Raw genomic sequence first — 25026 nt, 5'->3', positions numbered from 1 at the left:
TCTGTAGCAGCAAAACTAGATGCCTTCATCCGCCACAGATGCAACTAAACATGTCTCTCTTGTATCAGTCTCTACAGCCACAGCAGCTGCTGTAATTGCATGCCAAGACCCCTGGACCTGCAGCTCCCTAGGGGTGAATACATAGACAGGCAACAGTATATACGATTTGTGGATCAGATAGGCCACCACTTTTATTAGTTACAGATGTGAGTGGTTTTTCATAAACATTGGGTAAAGCCAATTTAAATCTCTCCAGCCCATCTGCTGGGAATCCATCTAATGATAGACCACCATGGGGAGTGGAGCTATGACCTACATCAAATAGCGGATCCCCTGGGCGGTCCCTGCTAGAGGAGTGATATGACCCTAGTCCCTGTCTGGGTGTTGGTTATAGGCCACTCTCCCCAGATCCCTTTAACAAAATACCCATAACCAAAGAGGGGCAGGAAGAGGTTACAAGCTACCCTCTATCAGGGCTTCCCCAATGTCCAACCACCCACTGTAACTCTCCAGCGGTTTGACTTCACCCGTGAGGACAAACTCATCCATTGTCTCCCAATACACACAGATGCCAGCCAACCATGCTATGTACTATTAATGCCACCTACTGACTATTAAATGTGGAATGGGCAAAAAAAGAAAAAGAAGGGAAAAAAGCAACACATCAGGACAATTACACACACACACACACACACACACACACACACAAATAGAACAATTACACACTTCCTTGGCTATTATCTACTGGAAACTCACTCATCTAGAGCAATAACTGACTTAATTTAATGAGATCTTTCCAGTCATCCTTAGGAAAGCATTCTTCACATCTTTATTTCTCAGACTGTAGATGAAAGGATTTAGCATTGGGATCACAAGAGTATAGAACACTGAAACAATTTTATCTTCATCCATTGAGACACTGGAATTGGGCCTCAGATACATAAAGATAATGGTCCCATAGAAGATTGTGACAGACGTGAGGTGAGAGACACAGGTGGAAAAAGCTTTGTGTCTGCCCTGAGCAGAGCGAATCCGCAGGATGGCAAAAATAATGTAGATATAGGAGATGAGGATAATCAACAAAGTGGCCGTGACTATTGCAGTAGAAAAGATGAAATGCACAGTGTTAGCCACTGCTGTGCTTGAACAGGAAAGTTTCAGGATGGGAGGGATGTCACAAAAGAAATGATTGATAACATTTGAGCTGCAGAAAGAAAGGCTAAATATCAATGAAGTCTGTGCAACTGAATTCACAAAGCCACAAATATATGCACCTATTACTAAGACCAGACAGAGCTTTTTAGACATGGCAACAAAATAGAGTAATGGGTTGCAAATGGCAGTGAAACGATCGTAAGCCATAATAGCTAGAAGACAAGTTTCGACTGTGATAAATAAACACAAAAAGAAAAATTGCACGGTACAATCTGTGAATGCAATAGCATTATTGCTCTCCAGAAAGGTCATCAGCAACCTGGGAGCGATAGTGGTGGAATAGCCAATGTCAACCAAAGATAGGTTGCTGAGGAAAAAGTACATGGGAGTGTGCAGGTTTGCATCAAGGGTGGCTAGTACGATGATGCCAATATTCCCTGACACTGTGACAATGTAGATCAAGAGGAACAGCAGGAAGAGAAGGGCCCACAGCTCTGGATGTTCCATAAAGCCCAGAAGGATGAATTCAGTCACCATGGTTTGATTTGTGTACTCCATCATTAATCCCATAGTTTCCCTAAGAGGAAAAGAAAAAAGGAAATAAAAAGTAAGTAATTTTATTTATTTATTCTTAAAAATTCTCATGAAAATGTGTCAGCATTTTAGTCTGAATTTCTTTCAATAAGCACATTTTTGCATGTATTTTCAATTATTATACACATATTGGCAAGTGATTTCACCTAATTCAGTTCTCTTTGTTATTTTCAGTAATGTATATATGCATTTTTGTACATATTATGTGGTGGAAGAACTGCATCACAAAATTCAGAGCAGTGTAGATTTGGTCTAAAGTTTTTGACTATCATATTGGTTTGAAAAGTGTAAACTGGGTGGTTTCTCATTAAAACCCAAACCAAATTCTCATCTACCCCTAGTTATGACTATCTTTACCAGCACTGGGGCTAATTAATGCACAATCAAGTGATGACTTGAATGAAAATTGCAGAAAGGATCAGAAATCATGACATTTTTTAAAAATATCACCTTCCGTGACTTGAAGCACAATGGGAGGAATTAAGTGCTGGGTTCTTCTGAATGTTCTGTCATGACAAGTACATCAGCTTTCTAGATAGGATGTTCCATTACCTTCTCCCACTGAGTGCAGTTTGGGGTTTCTCCTTACAGGGCTATAGGGGAGGAGAGGGAGAAACCCCCGTTGTGAAGTTGGAAGTCATCAAATGGGCTCCTCTTCATGAGAGTTGTTCATTGAATCCCACCAAATAGTTATAAATGTCAGCCATTGTTGAGCTTAGGCATGAGTCATCAGGTCATAATCAACACATGATGTAAAGGACCCCTGGATGGTGCAGGTATGAGAAGGATTTTTTCCAAGTGAGACGCACATTACCTGCTGGACAGCCTTCTGGAGTATACATGGCAGTTGGGTGGGATCGGATCGGCACACACCCACGAAATCAGAAATCCTCAACTGATGCCCATTCATTTCTCATGTAAGCATAGTACTCAGAAACAACCAGCTCAGGCATAAGACTTTGAAGAGTCTGGTGCAATCATCAAGTGCATGTTTCATATTGTTACATACCCACATTGCTGCTTCCTAGAAAGACTTGCTTCCAGTATCTTTTGTAGCAGCTTCCATCCATACCACCTGCTATTCTTGAATCTTGGACAATAAAACAAGCTTCAATAATTAAGGCTGCAGTTATTAGGGGGAGTATATATGGCTGAACTCAATGAGTTTTACTTCTGAGCATAATATTCCATATTCTATTATGTTTAAACAAATACAACTGGGCACAGGTTCTTTCTTTTGACTCTCCCCCCCCCCCCCGATTTTGTGTCAGTTTGCTGCAAATGTCAAAATGAAAGGCTTTTAAAGAGTTGGTACAACTGAATGCAATATCTCTTACCGACATAACAAAAATGCAGAAAAAATGATGATGGTATCTATTTCAGCTTTATTAGTCAAGCTGGTAACTCTTACCAGTGGAAAGAAAAGTCATTTCATGACTACAAGAGTATCACTGTTTGCATTAGCAAGATGCGTTTATATATGATTCCTTGGAAACTAGGGACATAGACCCCATGGGATTTTCTAAGTAAGATATAGCTGAGATTGCAACATCCCCTTCAGGTCCACTAGGGAATAGTAGATGACTACAAAGTAATATATTGTCTCAGATCTAGAGCACCAGTTCACATCACTTCTTGGTAGTTGTTGTTGTTTTATTTAACCAGTCTACATTCCAAGAATACATGAGTAGTGTACAAAAACAGAATATCAAACAGAATACAAATCATAAAGCAATGCTAAAAACACGAAGCCAACAAGAATTTGAAACTGCAGAACCAGAATGGACTGATTCAGGAAGCTTTGGGAGAAAACAAAAATTCTCAACACATTTGGAAACGTAACAATGGGTGGTATCCAACTAACATGTCTCATTGGTGCATGGATTTTGACTTGCACAATGAGACTTTCCCCCTCTCCTCCCCCTGTGCATCTCCTGTGGACTCCCCAAATCTGCTCCAGAGGGCTGAGAGAACTCCAGAACATATTTAGGGGGCATCTGGAAGGAGAAGGGGGGGTAGTCGCATTGCGCAAGCCTTTGCTGACAATGCATCAAAGTGAGTTAAGCATATGTGATAACCAGGTGTGAGGCTCGGGGGGAGGGGGAGGAGAGGGAATCCAATACCACCCAAGGCCATGGATCAAAACTTTCAGAATAAATGGAGAACATGACCCACAGAGAAATCATTTTTTAAAAGGTCAGTGTATTTCATCCCAAGAGCAATGTGTGTGTGATGAACCTACCATGGCTTTTCATAGTTCACACAGATGCCAAAACACAAAGAATTTAACTGAACATCACTGGCTCAAAACAAGTCCCTAAAGAGTCACACGTGTTACAGGTAGCATCAACAGTAACAGGAAAAGTGGCTTGCTTGTAGGAACCATTGGCCACTGCTGTGGGGTAACTGGACAGGGGGAATTCATGCCCTTATGGCAATGATGGTGGAGGCAGGATGAAGCAGTTGCAGAGTGGCTACTTCAGAAATGCCACTTTGCCTGCTATTCTGCACACAGCATCTTTCACATCTTTGTTCCTTAGGCTGTAGATGAGAGGGTTGAGCAGGGATGTCACGAGAGTATAGAACACAGAAACTATTTTGTCCTGATCCTTTGGGAAACTGGAGCCAGGCCGTATATACATGAAGATGATAGTTCCAAAGAAGATAGTGACTGTGGTCAGGTGGGAAGCACAGGTGGAGAAGGCTTTGTATCTGCCCTGGGCAGAACGGATCTGCATGATAGCAAAAACTATAGCAATGTAGGAGACCAAGACAATGAGAAAAGTCGTCAGTGCAATGACAGTGGATAAAATGAAATGCACAGTGCGAGTGACATGGGTGTCAGAACAGGACAACTGGAGTATAGGAGGAACATCACAGAAAAAATGATTAATGATATTTGAACTGCAGAAGGACAAATTGAATATGAAAATGGTATGGATAGTTGAACTTGCCAAGCCACAACTATATGCAACTACCACCAATATGGCACACAACTTCTTTGACATAACAGCAAAATAGAGCAGTGGGTTGCAGATGGCTGTGAAGCGATCGTATGCCATCACAGCAAGAAGGCAGCCTTCAGTGGTCACAAGCAAACAAAAAAAGAAAAACTGCACTGTGCATCCCTTGAAAGAAATGGTTGACTTCTCTGCCACAAAGGTTGTCAGCAACTTGGGGGCAATGGCAGTTGAATAGCCAATATCGATAATGGAGAGGTTTCTCAGGAAAAAGTACATTGGGGTGTGGAGCCGAGCATCCACACTGGTCACTATGATTATCCCAAGGTTGCCTACCAGCGTGGCTACATAGATAACCAGGAACAAGATGAAGAGGGGGACTTGGAGGTCAGGGTGGTCCATGAATCCTACAAGGATGAATTCCGTTACAGAAGTGAGATTTTGCTTCATTATTATTCCTCTATAATGGGATAAAAATAATTATTAGCATAATGTGACAATCAAGGTCAACCACATCTTTGCTTTTCTACATCCCTCAGGAGTATATTGTGAAAAGGCAATAGAGATGATCCCTGCTTGATGTGTAATAGGAGGAAATTCAAAAGGGTAGGTACCACCACACTAAAAGCCTGATTCCTATGTCATATGGTATGGACTTTCTAGTAAGATGGAATCTGCAGGAGGCCCTCTCCTGAAGTGTGAGGTGATTGATCTGGTACATAATGAAACATTACAATTTCATAATACAGCATCAAACAATTGCAAAACAGGGACAGGGCCACATTTTTTAAAAAAATAAATCATAAAAATAAAATGATTTCAGGGTTCCCTAACCTGGGTGCAGCCACTGGGAATACCTTCTCTTTTGTCCCATCCTAAGTGGGACACTGAGAAGAGTCTCTTATTCTTATTCTTATTCTTATTCTTATTCTTATTATTATTATTATTATTAAATTGTTTTGTCAGAAACAGTAACACGGTTTCTGCTTTGATGAATTTGTTCACTAGACATCGATGTGAAATGAATAAGAAAATTCACTGAAGCAGCCCTTATTTGGGGGAAGACCAGTCTCATAATGACTGGATTGCTTGGAAAAGTAGCCTCCGTCATTTCATGTAAAGAGAGGTTGAGAAAGCCTTCGTCAGACATTTTCTAGAGCACAGTTTCAAGTCTACCAACTTTGCTTTAAATAACCAGAATAAAAAAACATTAATGAAAAAAGAGCTATAACCAGTGCCTTTTTTCTGGGGGTCCGCATACCCCTAAACATTTTGTGAATCTAAATTTGGCCTCATTGAGGGGCAGTATTTCAACATGAGCAGGAAAATGAGAGTACCCCTAAACATTATTTTAGAAAAAAAGCACAGGGTACAATGGAGGTTTTGACTGAGTAGTTCTCTACCTACTACATTGAATGAGGGAGTTAGCATTCTTACCACCAGTTTTGAAAGGAGTAATTTAAAATGTTGTTGTTTCCTACCTTTTCCTCTCCCCCCTTTCTTTGTGTAGAATTCAGGTAGACTATTTTGAGTAGCAAATCAGTTTGACATCAGAACATATATTTAGAATTAGGTATAATAAGCACTCAAGTAGGCTTGCCAACATGCATTCTAACTGTAATTTCCACAGCAACGTCCTTCCTTGTGGGAGGATGAAGTCTCTCTCTGTATCTTTCTGTATCTCCTTGTCTCTCTCTTTTGCACAAAACTTGCTAAAACTGAATTGCTGGCATTTTGAAATTCTCTCACCCCCACCACATGCAATCTATTGTGCCTATATTTTGTGGGATGTACTTCTGGATGAATAATGGGCACCTATTGGCTAGTGCTCACAACATCATTAATGTCCAGTGATGCATCTTTTCCATCCATATACCAACATTCTTTTACACATCAAAAAAGTAGGTATTAAAAATTATGTTATTCTATGAATTTTAGATTGCAATCCTTAAACACATTCACATCAGAGTAAGTTCCGTGCTCCCAAATTTTACAGTGCAAATATAAGATGCCAGTCAGAACTTGTTGCACCATTGCAGCTGGGCAGTGTGGATAATCTAGCCTTTCAAAATATTTCTGCACTGGTTGCACCCAGCACTTTTTTCTAAAGAAAGCCTGGATTGTGGCTGTGAGTCCCAGAATGGTTTCTCTTCTCCCACCTGTGAAAAGCCCCTCCCCATTTATTGCCAAGGCAGCTGTAGACAATAAATAAATAAATAGCCCTGCAGCACCCAAACAGTCCTTAGGGTTTGCTGGGTCACAACAAATATAGATAAATAAGGAGATATTATAAATGGATGATTAAAAAGATAATGCACCAATAATGATCCCCTTGACTTTAAAGTGGTTTTGCATGGGTTGGAGTTTGGCAATGCCAAAAGGAATAAACTTCTAGATTAATAAATGGATGATAATACATGGATGAATCTATGTGATGTTCGTACCTCACTCAATGTTTCTGAAGGTCAGCTTTGGCTGCGTAGATCCCTAGGAAACCTGCAAGAGATTTGTAATGCAGCATCACAAACGGCTTTCAATCTCTACCCATCTTTGGTGGCTACTGAAAACTTGTTTAGCTTCCAGACACTTTTGCTGCTTATACTTCTGATTGCCAGAGAACATTTTTTATGCCAATATTTCATGTGCCAACCATAATAAGAAGAAATAGTCTAAGAACTCTTACCTGTGAATCACAAAATGTCATTCCCAAAGCTTAAAAAGCAATGAAGTGTGGATAGAATTTCTTGCTTTATAGCTGGTTTGGTATTGAGCTAGAACAGAATTGCTGAAATTCTCAAGAGAGAAACCCATATCATTAAAATATTCAGTATGACCTCTTCGCATAGTCATCACCTGAGGACCTGCAAGCTGAGAGTTTATTTCCATAATTGGTTTGAAACAAAACTGTCCCCATGCCACTCATTTCAGTACATATTTTCAACCATTAATCTACTCCATGCCACTTTAATGTAAGCTTGCAGATAGAAGTCATTTACTCTTTGCTTATTGCTGCTTATTTCTGCACTATTTCTGCTAGTGCAATACTCACAATGCAGTAGATCAGGCTTCCTCAACTCCCTCCAGATGTTTTGAGACTACAATTCCCATCATCCCTGACCACTGGTCTTGCTAGCTAGGGATCATGGGAGTTGTAGGCCAAAACATCTGGAGGGCTGATTGAGGAAGCTTGCAGTAGATTCAGCAGCAGCTGCAGTGTATCTTATCCCCCAAATAATGAGCAATGAGGCCAACCTAACAATACCAACATATTTGGTATATAGGAGGTTTATTGTTTTGGTTTGTTACTAAGTGTTTTGTGTTTTTATATTGTAAACCAGTGTTCCCCAACCTTGGGCCTCCAGCTGTTTTTGGACTACAACTCCCATCATCCCTCGCTAGCAAGACCAGTGGTCAAGGATGATGGGAATTGTAGTCCAAAAACAGCTGGAGGCCCAAGGTTGGGGAACACTGTTGTAACCCATCCTATCATCCTTGGATGAACGGTGGTATACAAATATTATTATTATTATTAATTATTATTATTATTATTATTATTATTATTATTATTATTTCTCATTACCACGTGTGAAGTTACTACTTTGGGCTTCTTGTCATTACACACTTTGAATAAAATAGTGCAAGTCCCCCTGGGAGTGAGGGGACTCGATGCACGTCATCTGTCTCAGGAGGAACTGTATTGATAGGGGGAACATGGCTGTCCCCATGTAAATACTGACACTCCTGTCTTTACTGGGAACTCTGGTCTTGTGCTGGTCCCGGGGGGAAGGTTACCGTTGGCGTGGTCAAAGTCCGGTCCTGGGTCACTAGTCTGGAAACAGTTCACAAAGAGCGAGGCGGGGTCCGAAGCAGGAAGCCGGGCGGGGACAGGAACACTGGAAGGTCAGGTCTGGGTCCGGGCAGGAGCAGGTATTCAACGACGTTGCTTCCACAACCTGGGACCGGGCTGACTGGCCTTCATCTTCTCTGAGGCCAGGGGCGGCCCTGGCCCCCAGGAGACCGGCCTCTCCCGGCCTTAAGGCGAGCACTCCTCCTGGGAGAAACCAGTTCCCTCCGCCTCTCTGCCCTGAGCCTCCACAGTTCAGGAGAGGCTGCGGAGTTACTGGACCCAGGGGGAGACTCACCTTCCTCTAGCAGGGCTGGGAGAGGCGCACCTGTAGGCACTGTGTCCTCAATCACCTCCGGAGCTAAAGTGGAATCACCTGGTGCCTGCTCCTGAGGATCCAGCACAGGTGCAGGCGCTTCAGATCCAAGGCCCTGTCCCAGCTCAGCCGGCCCTGAAGGCGGGGACTCCTGTTCAGGCTGGGGTTCCTCCGGTTCAGCCTCTGAATCGGATTCCCAGGCCATTACAGGTCTTTACCAGAAACTGGGTGGAGGAGGCAGAGGAAGTAAGATGCACTTATTCAACATCACACTAGTAGATGACTAGGGCCACTCCCCTTCCTGGGGGGGGGCGGTGTTGCAAGCTGGCCACACACTTTCTCCGTGTACAGCGGGGGGGGGGGGCTGACAATGCCGCCTGTGTCACAGGGAGTCCTGGCCATGTCACGCCCTCGGCTGACCAATCCGGTCGGCCAGGGGGCATGGCTTGTGCTATTTAAACAGCCATGTGGCTGGGGGCTCTTCCGTCTTGCTTCCCACTTCGTCGAATCTTCCGCCCTCCCGCCCTTTTTTCATGCATTTGCCATCTTGGTCTTGCTATGGACCTCAGTTGGTTGCCTGTTAAGGGGGCCAGGTGGGAATTTTTCCACTTGGCAAATTGGCACCAGCCATGTGGTTTTCGCCTGCCTCGTAGCAATCGTCACAACTTTGTAAGGTTTGGCAGTTAGGCATTGGTAAAACCTGGTTTATGGGAGGGGAGGTTGTGGCCATCACCTGCCCCTCCTCTTTAAGGGTATTCCGTTAAAGGGATCCGGGGGTGTGGATCTTGTCCGAAGCCCGGGTAGGGGCTAGGGCCATGCCATGACCCCATTAGGGACCCTGGGGGAGCTCTCAGTGATGTACATCAACAGGGCTCCCCCTACTGGTGATTGACCCTTACTGGACTACCTGCATAGTGGGCAGGAGTCAGATATAGTCAATTCAATTCCAGTGAATAAGCCAATACCACTCTCATTCTGTAACCAATAAAGTTGTGGCCTTAATTATCCCATTAACCTAAAATACTGGTGTCTTATGTGTTTTATTATTCAACAAATGGGGGAGGGCTCAGGGCCTTGACATGCAGCTAGCCTTCCTCACTGATATCAGCAGCCTCTGTTCATGTGTTGCATCTAACTATTCAGCATCTAACTAATCAGCACTTGAACAATTCTACTTATCCCATTGGTTTCTGATCAGGGTGGAAATTCCTATTTTTGACTGCACCACAATGGAATCTAGAGGTTACTACTGGACGGCACTGCTAGAGTACACCATGGGCAACAATGCATCTGTTATAGCATTTTCCATGGTATAAAAATGCACCCATTTTCCCTTTCTTAATTTTGAAATGTATCATTACCTCTTAGTAAAGGTTAATGGTGGTGATCCCTTTAGCAGCTTTAAGTTATGTGCCTGACAATGATATTAAGGATTTGTTTCAGTTTTCATGTCAACATTTGATCTGCTGATGATGGGTCCTAGTCGACGTCCCTACTTCAAGGACACAGTGGAACAATCCAGCAGTTGCATTAAGGAAGAAGTTGCATTGAAAAATAAAAATAAACATGGAAACATCCATGCCTTTCTTTTAGGAAGGCACATAAGGCTGCAATACATGCCTGGATTGTGAAGATTCTAGTCCTTGTGTCAGAGGACATTTTGGCAGACACAGGGAGATACAAAAGTGGTATAAATAAAGCAATTTTAGACAAAACAGGTATGTGGCTATTTATTTAAATGGGCAGTGGTTAAACATATGTTTAACTCTTGTATCGAGTTCACTGCTGCTTAAGTGTGGCTGGCTTGTGTCCTAAATGTAATAGACATTAAAGCCACAATGGTAAATATATGGTGTGTAAGTAAATCCCACTGATATTTTGAATGGACGTGCTGTTGGTTATAACTTTGATACATGTACTAGTGGTTTCAGATGGAGTAATTTCATAGCTCTATAAATACTTGAAAAGGAACATTTCACAAGTTTTTGCTCAAGACAGCTACATTTTATTAAATAAACAAGGTTGTTAAAACAGATAAAGCAATAGCAAATAGTGTGATGGACAGATCTAACCATGTCCAGGAAAACTGACATTTTGGTGACACTATATTTATTGATCATGATGAGAACTGTAATCTGCTATATTGGTCATTGAAAGGTGACCAATCTTTAACAAGATGCAGAAGATGGACATATATTTAGACATGCCTAGATTTACATTTTTGGATTATATCAATTGACTGTGAGTGACAACGAAGTAGAGTTCCTGAAACTGACATGGTAAAAGGGCACATGCATGTGGATGAAAGCCCTCACCCATTACTGATTTTGAGAGTTGATAGCGGCTAACTTTGCAAGCTTGAATGGCACATAAAAACTGTTCAAGTTCAAAATCACAGTGCTGATAGCTTTCTGTTACAGAACCATTTATTTATTTATTTATTTTTACATACCAGTCCCTAAGCAAAGCTTTTATTGAGAAGAAAGTTTCCTTTGTATAGACCTCTTCAATGCAACCTTCACTTCCTTGTTCCTTAGGCTGTAGATCAGGGGGTTTAGCATAGGAATTACTAGAGTTATAGAACAAAGAGATGAATTTGTCATGGGCAACTGCAAACCTGTAATCAGGTCTTACATACACGAATATGGCAGTTCCCACAGCAGTCAAGTAGGAAGCAATAGTGGAGAAGGTTTTGCATCGACCTTCTGTAGAATTGATTCAGAGAATGGCTGCCAGGATGTATATGTAGGAAACAAGAACGGTTAAGATGGTGCTTGACAAAATAATGGTGGAGAAGATGAAATGTACAAGGTGGGTAAAATAGGTGTTAGAACACGACAGTTTCAGAATGGGGGGCACATCACAGAAGAAATGATTGATGACATTGGAGCCACAGAACATCAAACTGAATATGAAAATTGTCTGAACAACTGCATACACAATGCCATAGGTATATGCAACCATAATCAAGAAATGCAGAGTCTTCTGGACATGATAACTGTATACAGCAATGGGCTGCAGATGGCTGTGAAGTGATCATATGCCATTGCAGCCAGGAGGTCACACTCCCTGGACACAGAAATGCAGAAAAAGAAGAACTGAATTGCACACTCATTGAATGAAATAGATTCATCACATAAGTTATCAACATTTTATATTCTGTATTGTTGTATTCTGTTGTATATTCTGGTGTGATGTGGGATGTTGTGTAATTTAATGTTGTCTGTCAAATAAAGTTTAATAATGATGGTGATGATGTTATCAACATTTTGGGAGCAATGGTCATTACATAGACAACATCCAAGAGAGACCGGTTGCTGAGGAAGTATGGAAGTACATGGGAGTATGAAGTTGCCAATCCATCCTGAGCAACATAATCACCCCAAGAGTCACAACATAAATGAACAGAAACACCAAGAAGAGGAGCATCTGGAACTCTGGGTGCTCTGTAAAGCCCAAGTAAATAAATTCTGTCACAATGGTCTGGTTTTTTGTCACCAATTAGCCCAGATAAGGTCTCTTCTGCAGGTGAATATATATAGGATCTACAGTTATATAGTAAGCAGATGATGGTTGGATTGCTTTCTTCACAATTCCTATATGCCAGGGACTGGCAACCTTCTTGGGTACATTTGCAAATCAGGAAAATTGTCATGAGCGCCACACACACTACAACCAAGCACACAATGCATCTTATCCTATTGGTCAAACTAGGATGCTTCTTTCAAGCCCAGAAGGGCAACCTGTGGGCAGCAGAGAAGGTCCATGGCCACCTGATTGATGATATTTTCTATACGCCTTTGCAAAAGTAAGCTCTCGTTGATTTCAGCTGCAATATCTGTGAGCAGGATTGCAACTTTAGGTTCTAGCCTTGCACTAGTTTCACTTAGCAGAGTAAGAGCAATGAAATCCTAGCAATGCCTATGCAAATCTCTGCATCCATCTGGTATCATCAGGTGGCTCTCTTCTGCAGAGAAAAACAAGATGAATTTGGGATATTAAGGGGTAAGGGTATCTTTCTCATGAGTCCCAAAATCATCTGAGTTAAAATCATCTATGATTAAAACATTAGAAATTGTCTGACTGATGACTGACTTAAACTTGAGTAAAACAAGATTGATAATTGCTAGCATTACTAACTCTCAGGAATCATTATTGATGAAAATGTGCTCTTTGTTAGAGATCTTTAAAAGTTAAACTATTTCATCAGTTCATGAGTTTCCTTTGAAACTCATTAAAGGTGATAATCTTTGGAGGAGGCATGCAGTCATGTGATTAGGTCCCGAAGGCATGAACAATAACTGAAGAGCATCATGTGCCTCATCCAAAATTCATATTGTTCCAAATCGCATCCTCAGCTAACCATTAAACTATATCAAATACAAATGCCTCATGGAAATAACACATTATGCTGTATTGTGCAGGAATATTTTGAGAACAGACTGGGTAAGTTAATTTATTCCAGCTTTCTTGAAATAGAGTTGAAAGTGAGAGGGCTGGGTCAATTGCCAGAAGAGGATGCTTGTAGAAATCATTCAAACAAATTTTACTCAGGCTTCCTTCACCTACCGCTGGCTATCTTCCCAGACTCATTGTAACACAGGGATATCTTTTCTTCTAAAACAAGGACAGGGAGTGTGGGACTCCAGCTGTGTTCAACCTGACCTAGCAAGGCCAATAGTCAGGGATGTTTTATGTATGTTCTATATGAATATTTCTGCTACAGGAGCAGGGGGAGCTGCAAGCTGGAGTGGGAAGCTACAATCAAATAGATTGCAATAATACTTATTCTCATTTCATTTCTTAAGAACAACCTTGAAGTCATTTATCATTTCACTGAGTACAATGTTCCACTAAATTGGAAATATTATGGGTGGTGGTCAACTAAATATTTGAATACAAGGATTAGCACAAGTGCAATGGGACTTTCCTTCCTCCATGTCATCCTGAAATCTGTGCTGGGGGGTTGGAAGAAATCCAAAACAGATATAGGGAGCTAACAGAGGAAACAGATGGGGAGAGTGTTCCAATGTACAGGGAGAAATCCTTTTGCTAGTAGAACAATTTGCTTAGTGCTATGTTGAACTTGATTTAGTCCTACTTCTGTAAGTATCCTAGCTCAACATTTGTGTAAAACTCCTGGATTAGAAACATTATATGGATATTTCTATTGATACTTAAAACTTTTCAGTAGCAAATGGGACAAAGGAGGTAGATGGCAAAGGAAGGGAGTACCACATTATTTGTTTTAGGAATAAATAAGCAGTAAGAATAGAAATGCTGGATTAGTATTGCATCCTTGTATGGACATCATGTTGGCATTTTGCAGTTATACAATATTAGAAATTACATGGTCATTATTAAGATTTTTTTTTTAAAAAAGGTAGGATGTATTTCAAACATAGCTTCAGCTTATTTCAATGGGGCAGGAAAAATGGAATGTAACATGGAATGTAAAAGAGTTTAACTTTAGTAACACTGTACTAACTATAGTAACACTGCAATTCTAAGCAGAACTCAATGAGAGTTAAAGACGTGGGGAGGACTGGGCTACTGGTTTGAAGGCCATTTGCCAAGCAGCATCACATTAACTCAATGAAGGATGTTACGGAGCAACCAATATACTGGGGTGCCTCTGTGTTTCTCATCTAAATTTCTCCTCAGGTTTTAAAATTTCAGAACTGGAGAATTTCCCCACTGTTTTATACTTTATTGTTTGTATTTCTGAATGTTGCACAGTGCCCTGTACATGCACATTTTACCACAGATTTTTGTGCATTTAATGCCTTCCAGGGTCATGTCCAGTAATGACCGCTCCCTGCTTAAAACAGGGGGGGGGGGGCGCCCTTTGCGTGGACGCGCGTAGCCCTAGATCTGGAGTGGCCACATTAGCATAGGCTTGGCTTTGCCTTCCCTCAGGTGGGATACCTGGAGGTCTCCACCTACCTCAGTCAGTTGTCCAATCCCACCTGGGGGAAGCGTTGCCAAGGAGACCAGGCCAGGTAGGGGAGGGATTACCTGCCCACACAATAGAGGGAGGATCTTACCTGGGAATCCTCACTTGGTTCCACAGCTTCTCCCACCCTACCCACCCTCAGTTAATGTCTTATTTGCAGGTTAACTTTTCTTCACAGGTTTTGCAGGTTAACTTTTCTTCACAGGTATGCGGGCGCTGCTACGTTAAGGTCGCTGTTAAAGGGCCGGAAAGGAATTTCCCTGCATTGGCAGGTTTCGCCTTTCCCGTAGCAAAACGTCACAACTTTGGCGGTATCAGGCCTTGGGTGGAATCCTTTAGTCCATCTTCCTCTTTGCGGCGGTGATACCAGGGTTCCCTATTAAAGGGGTTTCTGAAGGGAGGCTTTGACCGTACGCCGAAAGGTCGTCATTGCTCTCCCCTGCGGTGGCGGCGTAACGGGGGCGGCTAGCTCTGCTTGAACATATGTTCTCCAGAGCCGGCCCACCCCCCCACACTAGATAACCCTGATGCTCCCTAGGTCCCCGGCTGGAGACTGGGGAGGGAGAACTCCCAATGCCTGAGCCAAGGTCTACCTACATTTGAAATTTAATAAAGTTGTGGCCAATTTAACCCCATAGCACGTTGTCATGAGTCGTTATTTCACATGACGGGGGGGGACCGCGCGGGATCTGGGACTCCGCCTATCCACGCAAATTTATCTTTGTGGGGCCCCGTAAATTTTGCTGTAATGTGCATGTGTGCAGCAAACTATCATAACATGCATTGTAATCCATGCCCCACTACAACACACCTGCACATCTTTGTGTGTGTGCGTGTGCACGCATTGTTGCTTAGAGCCACATTCAGTAGCTTGAAAAGAAAAATCCAGAATGGAGAATGCAGAAGAGTGTTTTATCCCATCTTCAAACTTGTTTTCTAGCCACATGAGGGCTGGCCCATGCATTCCACCATATTGGTGAAATAATTCCTATCTGCTTGGTAACAAATAGGGTGTGAATCTCTTTCCCCATTTCTTACCTCTATTTGTGATCTTCCCATACTGTTTGCTATACTATGGCAGCTATTGTATTCACAGTACTATTTTTGCTCTCCAAAGCAGTCTTCCAGGTGTTAAAACCGCTGACAAAGAGGATTCATTTCCAGTATTTATCTTTGAAATATATTCTACGAGGGCAGCAGAGAACAGTGTCACTAGAAACAGAGTATTTCAGCCAGGTGTTTCCATTGTGCCAATTACTGTCAAACATTGCTCTCTGTTTTCAAATGAGGCTTTTGGGTGGCTGAGGAAGATACAGTTGTAAAATGTGCTGACAATTTTGGAATCATTTTCCTATGAATGTGACCGTGTCAGAGACTGGGCAGAGGAGGAATGGTGGAGACTGTCTCCCCAGTTTGACCCTTCCAGGGAGAAGGAAGAGGAAAACAGTTTAGAATTACAACAGGGGTTTGAGGGAGGTCACAGCTCAAAGGCAGATGAGGGGGAAAGTTGGGAAATAATGGGAGAGGAGGAGAAAGTACCAGGAGGCAGTGCCGGATTTATGTATAGGCCAAGTATTCTGAAGCCTAGGGCCTCTAAATCTAGGGCGCCTCACCAGCCTGCCCGCTCCCCAGTGGGCAGTCTCCCCTCTCCCAAAATTGCAAACCCAAGACTTCATGCAAGGGCAGGGCAACTCAGGCCCAGCAACTAAGAGACTCAGGGCTAGCCAGTGGGGCCCAATTTGAAGCAGTGGGGTGCAAGTTGATTTTTTTTTGTAGGGCCTTAGTTCACAGCCAAATATAATAATTTATACCCCGCCCATCTGGCTGGCCTTCCCAGCCACTCTGGGCGGCTTCCAACAAAATATTAAAATACAGTAATGCATCAAACATTAAAAGCTTCTCTAAACAGGGCTGACTTCAGATGTCTTCTAAAAGTCTGGTAGTTGTTCTCTTTGACATCTGGTGGGAGATGTACCGAGAAGACCCTCTGCCTGATTCCCTGTAACTTGGCTTCTCGCAGTGAGTGAACCGCCAGAAGGCCCTTGGCACTGGACCTCAGTGTCCGGGTAGAACAATGGGGGTGGAGATGCTCTTTCAGATATACTGGACCGAGGCTGTATAGGGCTTTAAAGGTCAGCACCAACACTTTGAATTGTGCTCGGAAAATCCATCTAGATTGCCCTGGTGTGGGGGCCCTCTTAGGAGCGGCACGCAGGACCCAATTTGGCCAAATTGCTCCAATTGCCCTAAGGTCAGCCCTGATGAGACTGTGCAGGGGTTGGACTGACAAGCCCTGCACCTTCTAGGTCCCTTCTAGGTCACCTTCTATTCAGAGTACAGGCCAAGGACTTGTTATGTAGCAATGGAGATTTATGTTGCTGCTTTATGAATGAACACTGTGTTTTATGAATGGTCTCTGTATTTTATGAATTACCTAAGAGCCACCAATAGGGAGCTCTAGAATCTGACAGCTAACCAAACAGCGACCTCTATTGCTAAAAGCAGGTAACCAGCAGGGAACACTTCAGCTCAGCCTTTGCACTGTTGACTGAACATCCCCTGCTGTGCAGATAATGAAGAAAGCTCATAAATTGTATCCCTTCTTTCGTCCTGGCAAACTCTATTACGCTGGTGTAAACCCTGGTGCACTGGGAACCCAGAATAACAGCAAATAAACTCCTCTCATATGTCAGCAACTGATAAGACTTGTCAATCAGCTCTTCCAAAGTCTTCCTAAATTATAAAGCTCCAAAATACAATGTGGAGTTTTATGCCTAGAAGTGAATCTCACTGAATTTACTCCCACTAGTAACTGTGGAAAAGACTGCAGCCTTAAATGGTGAAACTTGCCCAACATTCAGGAATAATCAACTGGAGTGGTGGTGGTGTAGATCAAAGCTGATGCACAGAAGATATTGGACATACAATTTTCATATGTGACCATATGAAACATGTATCCAATGATTGCACTGGACTATTTAAAGTCTCATGTCTCAGTAGGGTGTTTCTTTCAGAGTACAGTTTCCTGCTTGGCAGGGGGTTGGACTCGATGGCCCTTGTGGTCTATTCCAACTCTATGATTCTATGATTCTATACTATACGTTAATGAGAAATTAATGGGCTTCAATTGAGGATTTGTGCTTCTGTATAATGTCAGAATGATTCTTCCTAGTTTCATCCAGTGTGGGAATCTACCCATCTCCTTTCTGTTGCTCCATAAACTTTTCTTTTTCTTTTTTTAATAGATATTTATTAAAGTTTCAGAAATTATATACAAAAAACAAACAAGACACAGACAAAAAACAAGTATAATTTCCATCCCTTATTTTCTTATCCTTACTTCACTGACCTCCTACCTCCCCTTTCTGTATTCCAATTTCAAAATATTTATTCAGCAAGTCCTCTCCCTTAATTTCCTTTAGTTTTAACCATTCCTTTCTTTTAACTTAAACATTACTGCTATAAACCACTTAGCTTCTAAACCATCATCATTCTAACATTTATTAATTTTGCCATGTTTCTCATCCCTTTCTTCATCTTTGTTAACCTTATTTTCATTTGGTTTAGTTCATTTTAAAAAGAAAAATCCAGTTTTACCTTATCCAAACTTAATCATCGAATTCATACCTCAGTTCATATTCTTAAAACATTTAAGGAGCTCGGAGGGAATCCGCCATTAGTCGCTGGTGCTAACCGGAAGTCCTCCATAAACTTTTCAAGGCAAGGCACAGTTTTCTTATTTTTCTTTGGATATAAGGAGTGGATTGGTTTGTATGTACCTCCACTGAGAGAGGTGGTAGGCTTCTGAATACCAGTTGCTGGGAATCAAATAAGAGAGTGCTGTTGCCTTCAAGACCTGCTTCTTGGCTTCCAACAGCCATCTGGTTGACCGCTATGAGAACAGGATGCTGGACCTGATGGGTGACTGGCATGTTCAAGCAGTCTTTTCATAGGTCCTTACTTAAAGCTTGCTCGGAATGCCTATTGGCAGGATACATGGATACATAATACCAACAAAAACAATGGGCTATATCCACTCATGCACTTCCATTTGCAGAAGGCTCTTTGATTTAGCAGAAGCCTCGACTAATGGAAGCAGTTTCCTTCTATTTCTCCCTGCAACCTTCTCTACCACTTACAGTGCTGATTTGGGGTGCCCCACAATCTTTAGGAGCAGAGTTTTGGAAGGCAAAGGGGCATGCATGGGAGATTTCTGAAAATCACTTCCCACCCTTTTTTTGTTCGTGGAAGCCTCTTTTGGATCAGAAGTCCTTCCATGGTGAAAGAGCAGCATTTTATTTCATTTATTTTAGCAGAACGTTTATACTACACCCTTCTTGTGTATTAAGAACATCACTCAGGCTGATAACATAAAACATCTGTTGAACCTTCTATATGTAAAACAATTATGAAAAAGAGAAACATTGGATACAACATATTATCCAATGTACAGTGGTGCCTCACAAGACAAAAATAATTCGTTCCGCAAGTCTTTTCGTCTTGCGATGTTTTTCATCTTGCGAAGCACGGTCCGTCGCAACTGCGCCTCTTCCAGCGGCTTTAAAAAAAAAAGGCGCAAGACGTTTTCGTCTTGCGAAGCAACCCCATAGGGAAATTCGTCTAGTGAAGCAACGCAAAACCGAAAAACCCTTTCGTCTAGCGAGTTTTTCGTCTTGCGAGGCATTCGTCTTGCGGGGCACCACTGTATTGAACATTTTTCAAGGTACTGGAAATGTAGAACAGAAGAAGGACCTGGTTGGCTGAGATCAGAGGATCATCAGCTCCACCATATTGCTTCAAACAGTGACCAGGTAGATGCCTCTCAGAAGCTCACAAACAAGGCATGCCTGTGGTAGACCTCCCCTGTTCTTCACTCCAACATGCAGTATTCAGAGAAACAGCCTCTCACTGACTTTTTAAGAGAACTTAATTTCCCTTCTCCTTTCTGCTGACTTGCCTCAGATCAGTAAAATGATGTTACCATTCCATCCCAATAATATTTACTCAGAAAGAAGACTCATTGCAGCTAACCGATAGTACTGGAGACTGGAGTTAGGTGTGATGCTTGAGGCTCTAGTGGAGCAGTGGCTATTTTGTTTTGACCTGAGGGTAACAGTCAACCTTGGCCAATCCTCTGAGGGGTGCATGCCAGTGATGGGCATGGACATCCATGCTCTTACACCTGCTGTTATGTGCATGAGAGATGCAGGACATCGAGGACACATGCACAGCCTCTCCTTAACTAATCTGTGCAGAGAGGGTGGCTATCAATGCTCAATCAAATGATCAATTCTGGATGCTGGGTTGGAAGAGATTTAAATTTCTTTGCCTACCCCTGTACCATGTCTACTTAACCCCCCCTTTTTTGATAGGGTTGGGTAGAATAAAGTGTTGGGGGACTGTACCACTAGGACCATCCCTGCTCTAGTGGAAGGAACAAAACTGCTACTGTTAATGAGTGTTGTGGAACCTATTGAGGTGCATCACACAGTAGGCATTTGGAATGCAGTCATCAAAGAAGGGGCTGGCATTATTCAAAAATGGTGGACCAAGCAAGTGTGTATGAACTTGTCTTGAAGAACTATTAATGTTAGTGCTCATTTAATTGCAAATGCTCCTTCTCTCTTTCAGTGGAGAACAAAGGAACATAGATGGAAAGAAAGAATCATACCAGTGTGACAGAATTCATTTTTGTGGGATTTATGGATCACCCAGAGCTTCAGATTCCTCTTTTTGTGCTGTTCCTTGGTATTTATATCACCACCCTGGTGGGGAACTTTGGTATGATTATTTTAATCCGGATTGATGCCCGACTTCAGACTCCAATGTATTTCTTCCTCAGTAACCTGTCTCTTGTAGATGTTGGTTATTCAACAGTCATTGCCCCTAAGATGCTCATGACCTTTGTATCTGAAAACAGAACCATTCCCTTCATTGAGTGTGCTGTGCAGTTTTATTTTTTCTGTATCTTTGTAACCAATGAATGTTGTCTTTTGGGTGTGATGGCCTACGATCGCTTTGTAGCTATTTGCAATCCATTACTTTATCACACCGCAATGTCCAAGAGACTTTGTATCTTGCTTGTCATTTTGTCATACATAACTGGTTTTGTGAACTCCACTGCACAGACAATTTTTATATTTAGTTTGTCTTTCTGTGGCTCCAATGTAATTAACCATTTCTTCTGTGATATCCCTCCAATCCTGAAGTTGTCCTGCTCTGATATCCACAGTACAGACATTGTTCATTTTACCTTGTCCACAATAGTTGTCATGAGTACTATCTTGATTGTCCTAGTGTCTTATGTTTCCATTGTCACCACCATCTTAAAGATCAACTCTGCTGAGGGCAGGCGCAAAGCCTTCTCTACCTGTGCATCCCATATCATGGCTGTCACTATCTTCTATGGAACTCTGATCTTTATGTATTTGCGGCCTACCTCGGGCTACACAATGGACCAAGACAAAATTATCTCAGTGTTTTATACACTGGTGATCCCTATGCTAAACCCTTTGATTTATAGTCTGAGGAACAAGGAAGTGAAGGAAGCTGTGAAAAGGGCAATCGGCAGAAAGATCTTTGCTTGTTGATTAGTCAAACTTCATTTGAGATAAAACTGATTTGGTAAGATAACTTTCTGTACCCATTGTTAAAGTATCTATTCAAATCTCTTTGATCCTGTTACACTTTACAGTCTTTCCTCAAACTCATCCCTTTTGAGGTTCCTCAGAATCCCAGACCATCTTTGTTTAAAAGTAGACTTTGTGAGCCCTTTGTCCCCAGAACTCAGGAGCCTGGTTCATCACAGGACCCTCCTATGGGCTTCTCCTACATTCTTATGCTCAGGTTCCCCCCTCTTCCTTCTCTTAGTCTAACATAAACAGTATTACTGCTTCCTTTCTCCTCCTAGAAACCTTCCCCTTGGCTCCCTAGGAAGCTAGGTTGCCAGCCTCCTCCTTGGCCTGTCAGCATTTGGGTCATCTGTGGCATTGAGGCAGAGGGATCCACCATCTTCCTTGCCTGTCTGTGTTCCTGTTGGAAGCATCAGATGCTGTGGGTGTTTTACCCACAGGACTTTTAAAAAGCCTTTCATAAAGTCCATCACCACTGAGTTCTGAGTAAGTCATGGGATAAGGTGACCAGTGCTTTTATTGATAAGTAACTGGAAAACGAATAGGAGGCAAAAAGTAGAAATAAATGAAGTTTTCACAATGAAGAGAAGTAAGGTGTATGGGGTTCCACAATGATCTGTATTGGGACTGATGCTTTTAAATCTGTTCATAAATGAAATCAGAGGTAAGCAGCGAGAAGACCAAATTTGCCATTGTTGGTGACACCCAGTTATCAGGGCTGGTAAAAACAAAAAGCAACAGTTCAGAGGTTCTTGTGTAGCCAGGGATATGAGCACAGAAGTCCACTTCTTCATGGGGGGAAATCACCACCTAGATTGGTGTGTTTCCTTCTGAAAATTTTTCTTTTGAGCCTGAGTCCATCAGCTGGAAATCATGAGAATCCAAGACACTTGAACCTGAGCACCCACACACAATATCAGGGGCTGGACTGAGGAGGAATGGCAGGGGCTGCCCCCTTCTTCTGAACCTTCCTGAGAACAGGAGGACAGTGTAGATTTAGAGCAGTGGTTTGCAGAAGGGTATAGTTCACAGGCTGCAGAGAACAGAAGCTGGGAAATACTAGAGGAACAGCAGGAAGAAAGAGAAGCACCAGGAGAGAGGCAGCCAACAGACGTGGTGTCTTTGGAGAGCATTCCTGACCCCCCTCCCCCAGGATTAGGAGTGCTGTGAGAGTAGCCAAACATAAAGCTCAGAGACAGAAAGCCCAGACCAAATGGCACAAGGATGACGTAGTATGAGAGAGATGAAGGGGGGGGGGATGTTACTTGGAACAATGTCATTTCTAGGAGAGAGATGCATTATTTTGTCTCTTGCTGTGATTACTAAATAAACTAATTGCTAAGAACTCTTCTTTTATCTGCTTCTTTGCTGCTGCCGTGGGAGTGATAGGATTCATTGAAGCCTTGACACCCAAGCTGAATGAGAAGGAATGAGAAGGCTGTGATTTTTAATTATCTGTTAGCAAAAAGAGCACTTGGGAAAGAAACAAGTCACCCCAAGAGTACTATCACTCTGCTTTCTGCTTTCACTGTTCTCTCACAGCCAAAACGTAGGACAAGGTTGCTCCACATGAAGAACGACTGTTTATTTCTCCCTTAAATCACTGTGATTGGAACAGACTGTATTTTTCTAATGAATATTTTAGATTAGAGGGTTGTTGTTCTTTAAATCAAGTAAACAGTAATATTACACACACACACACACACACACACACACACACACACACTCCCATGTGATGTTAGGTAGGTTCCATTACTGGATGTAAAAACTATATTTCTGCCTTGTCTTTCAGGAACAAATTGTGTCTGGGTATCTGATTGTGTGGCTTGGCCTTGGTGGCTTTATTATGCTACTTTTCTGATATTATGTTGGACAGCTAGATTTTAAAATATGGGATTGTTTCACTGGTTTGTTTTGAAATGTTACTGATGTGAATTTTGCTTTTGTATTTCGTGTGTATTGCCTTGGGAAGCATTTTATTCTTGGGAGGCGATAACCAAATGAAATGAATAAACAAAGGCATTTTCTACACCAGCTTATTTCCCCTCCATTTTATTTTATTTGTACATCATATTTGTATATCAGACAAATTAAGACAATATCTGCTCTCCCCATTTGACCTCCAACTCATTCAAAAGAAATGACTGAATATGGGATGGGGAATCTTTGACTTTGAATCTTTGGATATTGTTGGACTATAACTCCCATCCACTCCAGCATGCCCAGTGGCCACAGATATGAGCTATGGTCCAACATCTGGAGGTCCACAGATTGCCCATCCCTGCAGTCTAAACTATCCTGAGGTGAGGAGACTCAGATTATTTCTTTTGACAATTGATCACTTGCTTCAAAGCATCCTTTACCTCTTTGTTTCTCAAGCTGTAGATTAATGGGTTCAGCATTGGGACCACCAGGGTGTAGAACACAGCTGAGATCTTCTCCTGTTCTACAGAGTACATGAAACTGGGCTGCAAGTGACTTAAGCTTACTGGTCCATAGAACAAAGTCACAGCTGTCATGTGGGAAGCACAGGTGGAGAAGGCTTTGATTCTGCCCTCAGAAGTGCGCATCTTTATGACAGAGGAGAGGATGTAGAGGTAAGAGATTACAATGACCAGGAGTGTAGAAATAGCAACTGTCGCAGAGAAGGTTACCAACAAAAGTTCATTAATATGGATATCAGAGCATGCAACTTTCAACATAGCTGGGGTATCGCAAAAGAAGTGGTTGATTATACTAGGGGCACAGAATGACAGTCTCAGCAATCCAGAAGTATGTGTGATGGAATTCAATATCCCCCCAAAGTATGCCCCTGCTACTAAGTAAATGCAGACACTTTTGGACATAATAGCAGTATAGAGCAGGGGATTACATATGGCAATATAACGGTCATATGCCATTGCAGCTAAGAGGAAGCCTTCGGTACTCACGAACACTACAAAGAAGCAATGCTGAGTGATGCATCCCGCATAAGAAATGATATTAGATTGTGCTAAATTCATCAACAGCCTTGGGGCAAAGATGGAAGAATAGCAGAGATCAACTACAGAAAGATTGCTAAGGAAGAAATACATAGGGGTGTGAAGCCGGGGGCTAATCCTGATCAGTACTATCATCCCCATATTCCCAGCCAATGTCAGAATATAGATCAACAGGAATATCGCAAAGAGAGGAACCTGAACCTCCAGCCGATCTGTTAGTCCAAGAAGGATGAATTCAGTCGCCATAGTGTAATTGTTTGCAGCCATTTAGTTGTGATGACATGATACTTGCACCTGGTTAACACAATGAAAAGAAGAGGGTCATCACTTCTGATTGGTGGCACTGTTGGTAGCACAGTTACCAAGCCACTACAAAGATTTAAATAGTTATACATTGTTATATCACATTTAAATGTGAGCTTACCTAATTCACACTTTCCAAAAGAATCAGCAAGCCAAAACACACACATACTTTGGCACTTGCACTTCTCTGAATCTTGCAATGAAGTTATCCAGCCATGTACTGTGTAACAAATAAATCCTATACTAGGGTGTTGTGTATAAAAATCCATATATTTGTTAAAGTAA

At 42.2% G+C, this 25026-nt stretch overlaps 2 protein-coding genes across 2 annotated transcripts; both read right to left on the bottom strand.

Moving 5' to 3' along the window:
• Window positions 1-777: 777 nt before the first annotated feature.
• Window positions 778-2396, bottom strand: LOC309526281 (olfactory receptor 5AR1-like; the record flags this gene model as incomplete). Its single annotated transcript, XM_082212202.1, has 2 exons — window positions 2339-2396; window positions 778-1732 (listed from the first exon to the last, which is right to left on the bottom strand). Exon 2 carries the CDS (start codon window positions 1723-1725, stop codon window positions 778-780), a length of 948 nt encoding a protein of 315 aa, XP_082068328.1. The 5' UTR covers window positions 1726-1732; window positions 2339-2396.
• A 1827-nt stretch (window positions 2397-4223) lies between these two features.
• Window positions 4224-24705, bottom strand: LOC309517228 (uncharacterized protein; the record flags this gene model as incomplete). The annotated part of the gene is made up of 3 exons (XM_082196368.1): window positions 4224-5169; window positions 10231-10283; window positions 23788-24705. The coding sequence occupies 3 exons, from the start codon at window positions 24703-24705 to the stop codon at window positions 4224-4226; spliced, it is 1917 nt and encodes a 638-aa protein (XP_082052494.1).
• Window positions 24706-25026: the final 321 nt, after the last annotated feature.

Source organism: Podarcis vaucheri (genome assembly GCF_965113315.1).
Source record: "Podarcis vaucheri genome assembly, chromosome: 1".
Taxonomy (NCBI): Eukaryota; Metazoa; Chordata; class Lepidosauria; order Squamata; family Lacertidae; genus Podarcis; species Podarcis vaucheri.
The sequence above is the reverse complement of the archived record's forward strand: the minus strand, read 5'-3'. Positions and strand labels throughout refer to the sequence as shown.